The 7,567-nt window shown below is 45.0% G+C and overlaps 1 protein-coding gene across 1 annotated transcript; it reads right to left on the reverse strand.

The window, feature by feature from the left end:
• Nucleotides 1-1,726: 1,726 nt before the first annotated feature.
• Nucleotides 1,727-7,399, reverse strand: urod (uroporphyrinogen decarboxylase). Its single transcript, XM_036138036.1, is given in 11 exon segments — nucleotides 1,727-1,983; nucleotides 2,797-2,863; nucleotides 3,161-3,261; nucleotides 3,589-3,636; nucleotides 3,638-3,724; nucleotides 5,124-5,285; nucleotides 5,379-5,576; nucleotides 6,608-6,670; nucleotides 7,069-7,148; nucleotides 7,254-7,317; nucleotides 7,319-7,399. Coding segments are annotated over 11 exon segments (1,101 nt in total). The 5' UTR covers nucleotides 7,385-7,399; the 3' UTR covers nucleotides 1,727-1,818.
• Nucleotides 7,400-7,567: the final 168 nt, after the last annotated feature.

Here is a 7,567-nt window from a genome sequence, read left to right on the forward strand (position 1 = left end):
CCTGTGGGAGCCTATCCTGCATCCTTCTGTGCCTACGGTGGCCGTCAGAAGTTTGCATGCACTCGTCCTCAGCATGGACCTCGCCCTTACGTAACCAACCCTTCACTTTTCAGGTTGATCAGATGGAACAAAAAAATACAACTTTGAAAAAACACAACTTAGGTGAAGATGTTCGTTACAATCTTCTCAAGGCTGAAATTATAAATTAAGGTTCGAATTGTTGGCAAGTTTCAATCGGCACGGTCCTGGCATAATTCTGTCTAGAAATCTGATCGCTCTTCTCATCACAGCCTGGAAGATGGAGCGGGTTTAAAGATCGACTGACACAGAGAAGATGCTGACCACGATCCAAACTGGCAGCGATCCGAATACTTTCTGGAGAAAAGTTCTTTCATCACACTGAGAATCAACAACTCCTGATGTAAGGTATTCAAACACAGGACCAGCATGGTGGCGGTAGCATGATGCTGAGGGTCTGTTTTGCTAGCCGTGGTACTTGGGAATTGTACATGGTGTGTGGGATGATGAGCCGGCAACATCACCTCTGATCAGCTGCCAGGTGGTTGAAATTTAAGACACCTCTGGTCCCAAACACATAACTTTTTTTTTTTTTTTTTTTCAATGAACCTGTTTTCTCTGCATAAAGCAGGATAACATTAGGGTTCTGGGTTGACCCCAACCTCAGCATTACTGACATTATAGAGTCTGTGCTCCATCTTCTTCCAGCCTGTGATGGGACTACGGTGGAAGTGGTCCCTTGGATGTTCTTGAACATCTTAACCAACTTCCTTTGATCGGAGATGATCGTTTTAGGTCAGCTGGTTCGACACTATCAAAAATGGCTGAACTCATCTTGAAGGGTGGGAACGTGCTGGGCACCAACCTGCTGAAATGAACTTAAGGAAGATGGTTCTAATATCCAGTCAGAATTCGGCCAGGACCTTGTAGGTGCCTACAAAAGCTGTGTAACGGAAACTGATTTAGATATTATTGGGATGTATATTAACATGTAGATTTTACACTGTGTGTATGATGGTGTAGCGGTGCGGATTTAGGAAAATCCTAAACAAATAAACGTGCTTATTGGCAACATAAAGCAGTAATGATTTTTTTTTTTTTAAACATCCAAACCTAAAGTGGAATAAATCCTATTTAGGAACAATAGCACAAAAACAACATAGGAGATGTTAATTGTGCTGATTTGCTCAGCCAGGATGTCAGGGGGGCCGACGTTGTTCCTAAAAATCTAAAGTGTCGGGACTTTAACAAAAGAACCTTTGACAAAACCCTTCAAAGCAAATCTTCATTTGTTTTTTTTCTATTTTCAAAAGGAACTACTATGTCCGATGACAAGCTTAGTTATAGATCGGTGTATTGAAGTATTGAGATGTGTTTAATACATTTGTAAATGCCAGATTAACGTCGCTTGGATAAATGCGGAAATCTTAATACATCATCATCCGAGCTGTTTTAGAGCTTTCCCAACAGATCGAATATGATCGCCAACATGGTCCCGCAGCACTTAAGATGGGCTCTGCGGGCACATCTACTTGCTAAAATCATGCGATTGCTTTTCAATCCAGACACATAATCCCATCCTGGTCAGATAAACACATCATGGTTGAAGAGAAAAAAAATCTCTCATCTTAGAGAGGCAACATGTTTATCCTGAACAGCTGCGCGATATGGGATGTTTTTCTATCCTGCAGTAACACAGACGGAGCCGTTTTGGTGGTTACCCTGTATTTAAAAGCAGATACTTGATTTTGTTTTATTAAATAATGCATTTCGACATAATATACATTCTCCGTTTCATCTTCATGCTTGTTTGGTGGCAGACTTGGAGTGCCGATGCACAGCTTCGACGAAGGCGGCGACGTTCTCTGGGTCCATGTCGGGGTAAAGGCCGTGGCCGAGGTTAGCGATGTAGCCCCTCGTTCCGAAACCCTCCAGCATCTTCTTCACGATCTCTGAGATCCGTTCCTGAAGGGGAGGAGCATGGAGGCAGAGGGTGAAGTTAGGCATTAGGGGATTACCTCTTAGGAGGAGGACTGTTGGAATTACTTACAGTCCCTTTGCCAAAGTCTTTACACCCCTTTACTTTCCTCGCCCCCCATTTCTGTCACATCACAAGCTAACTCTCTGTAGCTAGCTGACAGACCAAAACTAAGCAGTGGATAAATTGTGACGTGGGAGAAAACTGACGCAGGGTTTAAAACATTTAAACAAATAATAAAATCTTAACTCATGGCACCACCTTTCACCCCCCTCCCAGACCTGACAAGTAGAAACTACTGATTCTTCTGAGCTAAAAATCCAAACACTTTTTCCACGCTTCCCCATCAGGTGACTTGCATTAACCAGCGGCCTCTTGGCTGCATGTGTGAATAAAGCTCTCTTAGCGCCCCCCCCTCAGTGCAGGTGGACAAACGTGTTTTTGTAGGTCTGCAGCTGTGCTGTAGCTTTGCTACTTAAGGATGACGGATGGAACGCAGCTCTTATACTTCACCACTTTGTGTTGGTCGATCCCATAAAAAAAAAAAAAAACTAGAAAATGCTCATCATTTGGTGCTTGTAAGAAAAAAAAAAATGTGAAAAAAAAGGTTCAAGTGACCTTTGAGTGGTTAGAAGACGGGTCGGTTTGAGCAAGAAGGAGGGGCTAAATTAAACAGAATATGAATTATAGATGGCAAAGGCAAATAATTTAAACAGGCTACGTGTCACCGTTTTTCTGTTTCTGAGAAAAAAAAAAAAAAAAAAAACTACAAATCTAAACAGAGAGGAAGTAGAAGTTACCTTTGGAGCATACAGAGCACAGGGGTCCATGTTTCCCTGCAGGCTGACCTTCCCACCTGTGCGCTCCCTGAACACACACACACACACACATATATACACACACGTTAATCCTTTAACCAACAGGTTAAGTATTTGATGAGTGGAGCAGGAAACGCAAATGTTTGTTGACTCAAATCCTGCACCCAGTGACAAACAAGGAGGGGGGGAGGGAGGGGGGGTTGACAGCAAATGGTTAACCTGCTGCTTTGGAGACAGCAACAGAACCACAATCACTGCTTCAACTGGATACATACGCATTCAGCAGGAACAAAAGTGCGAGGAGGTTTAAATAAGCTGTGTGTGTGTGTGTGTGTGTGTGTGTTACCGTGCTGCTCGTGGGTCAATGGTCCAGTCCAGCCCCACCACCTCGTAATGAGACTCAGAAAGCTCCTCTAGCGCGTAGTGGGCATCCTTCGCAAACACGATCTGGAACAGCACAGGACGGCCAAACCACAAGACAGTTAATGCCGATCCAACTTTAATGAAATGCTGCCGCCTACAGGTGATCACGGGTCATAGCATTTGGCATCGTTTTTATTGATCCCATTAGGGATTAGGTGTTATTTTAGTAACACTATGCCAGTAAGGGAACACAAGAGACCTGAATTTGCTAAATCACAGGTACTAACGCCCGGTGAATAAATGGGATCATACATTTAGAGGGTTGCTCTTGTCGTTCCTGGTGACATGTTTGCACTTTAATCAGAGGATGTGTACTGATCTAAAAGCATCTTCGGACATGGCGTCTCTCACCATTGGAACATCCTGTCCCTTCTCCTTAAGTCTGTCCTTGACGCGGCGATGCGATGTCCCGCAGGTACGGCAGGGAGAACTCCTTGAACTCCACAGGCCCCAGGATGCCGGCATGGGACTCAAACACCTGCAGCGCCTGGAGAACACAGCAATCCACGCCGTCAGGCGTTAGGCAAACCGTAGGACAACACAGGCGTTCTTTTTCCACGTTTTACATCAAGACCAGCGTCTTGTTCCCGCAAATACGGACGGACGTCCTTTAGGTAAAATTAGCCGCTGCTGGTTGAACTCTGTGCTCAGTGTTAGTCAAGCTGCTCCTGGTTCCTGAGTAACAACCCTCCCTTCCAGTTAACTTCTACGTGTGCATTAGGCGTAAGCATGTAGGCGGCGGACTCTTGTTGGAAGTGGTTGAGTAAGGGCAGCATGATGTGAGTCACTGACAGGCTCATTGCAGAGGTTTTTTTTTTTTACCCATGTTGCACTGTAACAAAGCTGGAAGCGTGGTCTTTGTTCAGAAAGACGACATAAAATCAGTCTGCTGCTTAGAATGAAAGTCCTTGGCCTTTGTCACATTTCAACAAGGACACAGCAAACATGTAGGAGATGGTGTTCTGGTCAGATGAGACATATTTTTTTTTTTTTTTTTAACACCTGGAGGATAGCCAATCCCACTGAATACACTATCCCCGTGGTAAAAGACATCACGCTGTGGGCTTAAGCCAAAGCAACCCTGGAAGAAAAGCTTCGACCATAAATATACGAGCCAGAGCTACAAGGTGACGCTTTCAGTCGTGGTATCGTTATGTTGGGTGGCCTAGGTAAAGTCCAGCACTAAATCTAATTGAGAATCTGTGGGCAAGACTTGAAGATTCTTGTTTACAGCGAGTCTCTATATAAAAACTTAGATTGAGCTATTTTGCAAAGAATAATGGAGAAATATTTAAGTCTAGATGAGTAAAGGTATTTCATACCGCACCTCAAAAGGACCTGCAGCTAAAAGTAGCTCTGCAAAGTCTGGAGGCCTGAATACAAATGCAAACAACAATTTTCACTTTTTTCCCCACATTTTCACTAGTCTTTTGGAACAATCAAAAAAAATAAAACCATGTTAGTTACAATCGCGTCGGTCTGAGAAAGAAACTCCCATTAAAACACGTTGATGCCTGCGGCTGTAACGGTTAAAAAAAGTCTAAGGGATAAAACCTACTGCTGCCAGGCTCTGTAGATGCTTTAGAACGTATAATTATATGCCTGCTATAACCAAACTACAAAATGTAATCCTCTAGACTCAACTGTAACAAGGAAGCTTTGCGGGTTTTTTTTTAGGAAATCAAAAGGAAAATGCCGAGTCAGCTGCACTTCCTGCTGATGCTAAGAAAAACGGTTTCCCTGAAGACTGTAGGCGGGAGCTGCTGCAATCAGCGGATGACGTTTTTCCCCCGTACCTCCCATCCACTGCCCTGCCCCGCGTGAATCACGCTCCTCTTAAGTGTATTTGGAGTGGCGGCGCGGCGCGTCACTGCGTGTGCTCTGACCTGCGCCCCGGCGGCGACCTGACCCAGCAGGTACTCGACGATCACGTCCGTCAGCATCCTCAGCAGCAGGTGGCTGGGCTCGGGGTGCCGGTACAGCCAGCGCTTGGCCTTGGAGTGGGTGCTGGAGCCCCCGCCTTCGATCATGTACGACATCAGGGTCCACTGTGGAGCGACAGCGGACACAAGCGTTGTGAACACCGCACGCTGGACTTTTCCCACACGTCAACAAGGGATGGGCCTCGGCCCGCCTCTCACCGGAGCTCCTGTGAATCCGATGAGGGGAACCTTTCCTTCGATCTTGTGTCTGGTCAGAGTGATGGCCTTGAAGACGTAACCCAGCTCTTTGTGGACGTCCACGTTGGGCTGGAGGCGCTGCAGGTCCTCGGGGTCCTTCAGCGGGTCGGTGAATGTCGGACCCTTGCCAGGCAGCATCTGGACGTCCAGACCCATGGCCTGGATGGAGAAACGACACATTTAGACACTCATCCATATACATTTATCTTCTGGTGTGTAAATATTCTCACAGTAAGATCCTGCTAGGCTGACTATTAGGGCAGGACCATACAGAAAAAAAGCATATCGATAGAATAGAAATCATATGAATTGATAATTAGAAACAAATTCAAAACATATTTTATGTGCAGCCCTGACCATTTCATGCTGTTGCTTAGCAACCTATTTTAGATATAGTACACATAAACACTGAATTCAAACTCAACCCTTTATCCAACCAACTTTTTACCAAAGAAAAAAAGAATGTGTGCTCTGTGAAGGGGGCGGAGCTTGGTTCCTGGGTCTGCGTTTCTGATTGGTTGGGAGGATGTAATGACTAATATTAACCTACATGGTTAAAATGTGAAAGGAAGGAAAACTGTTATTCTATTGAACTTTTTACTGACCCTTTTTTCTGTCATCGATATACGTCTATGGATCGATATATTGTTATTAAATTATCGTCCAGCCCTACACACAAGTCTACTACTAGGGCAACGTGAGACACTATAGGAAAATGAATTGACCTAAAAAAATAAATAAAAGGGAAAAACTTTAAAAAAAAAAAAAAAAGTGAAATTTTAATTATAGCGAGCTGATGTACATCACATCATTTCTTCATTATCAGAGCCCACAGCATGACGGAGACGTTGTGTTTAGGGTCATGTAGCGTGTTAGCTTTCTGCCAGCACCATAGAACAATTAGTTCAGCTTTTTATATCTGAACAGCAAGGCTGCATTTATTCTGAGATGAATTGACACAAAGGAAGACTCTGATTTTTCTGATTTTTATCAGTAAAATATATAACCATGTACTCTTTTCCTTCCACTTGACAATGCCCACTGAAGAAGGTGTTTGTAACGTCACAAAATGTGGAAAAGCTGCTACCTTTACCAAACACTGTACAGACACCTAATTTCTTTCATGGCCTGTTAAAGACGGTTTACATGAAACAGCCTGAGAAAACATTTTTAGCTAATGGCTGCCCTACCTGTGGGATGACGAGGATGTCGGAGAAGATGATGGAGGCGTCAAAGGGAAAACGTCTCAGAGGCTGAAGGGAGAAAAGATTAGAATTTTAGGAGGATAAAAAAAACAACATGATTATTAACCTAAGGAAGCTAACGGCCCAGTCATGGCTGGATAATGACGGCGGGTAAATTAAACCATGCCCCACATTTTGTAAAGTTCTGTTCCTTAAAGCTAATTTGTTCCAACAAACGTGGCGAAGCAAAGCTAATCCACAGCATCCACTAATTCTGACAGAAAAAGGACCCCCCCCCCCTCCCAACACACACACACCATATTTACTTATCCTTTAACTTTCAGTAACAAATAATCCAAAAATGACAATTTAATGCAACCTGCTGCCGGAAACACAGAGGAGCATTTTCAACAACAGAACCGTCCTGGTGGCGGTGTCGTTCCAACCGGACCAGTCTTGGGTTTTACCTGCAGGGTGAGCTCGCAGCAGGCCTCGGGGGACCTACACGTGTCAAAGAAGTCCTTCCCTGCCCGGACCTCACGGAACTCTGAGGATTAACATTCAGCAGAAGAAGAGCGGTTATGGATCACCGCGACAACGACAGACAAAACAATCAGTCCACCCCCCCCCCCCCCCCACAACACATCGGTACCTGGTAAGTATCTCCCAGCCTGCCTCATGCACCACACGGGGACGTGTTCGGGCTCCTCTCCCTCGCGCTGCTCGCAGGAATGTATCATTCTTCAGCTCGGGGAAGTCTTTGGGGCTGGGTGGAAGAAACATCCAGTTAGAGACGCACAGAGGAACCGAGCGATGACCTCAACCTGCTGATTTTCAGCTCAACGAGGCCCCCGGACGGCCATCGGAGCCAGAGAAACGGATCTTTTGAGTGCGGACGCTGTTACTAAAGGGAAGCAGACTCAAAGTTAAAGCGTGTTATGTCGATAAACGGAGTCAGGGGAACAA

This window comes from Fundulus heteroclitus, chromosome 6, assembly GCF_011125445.2.
Source record: "Fundulus heteroclitus isolate FHET01 chromosome 6, MU-UCD_Fhet_4.1, whole genome shotgun sequence".
Taxonomy (NCBI): domain Eukaryota; kingdom Metazoa; phylum Chordata; class Actinopteri; order Cyprinodontiformes; family Fundulidae; genus Fundulus; species Fundulus heteroclitus.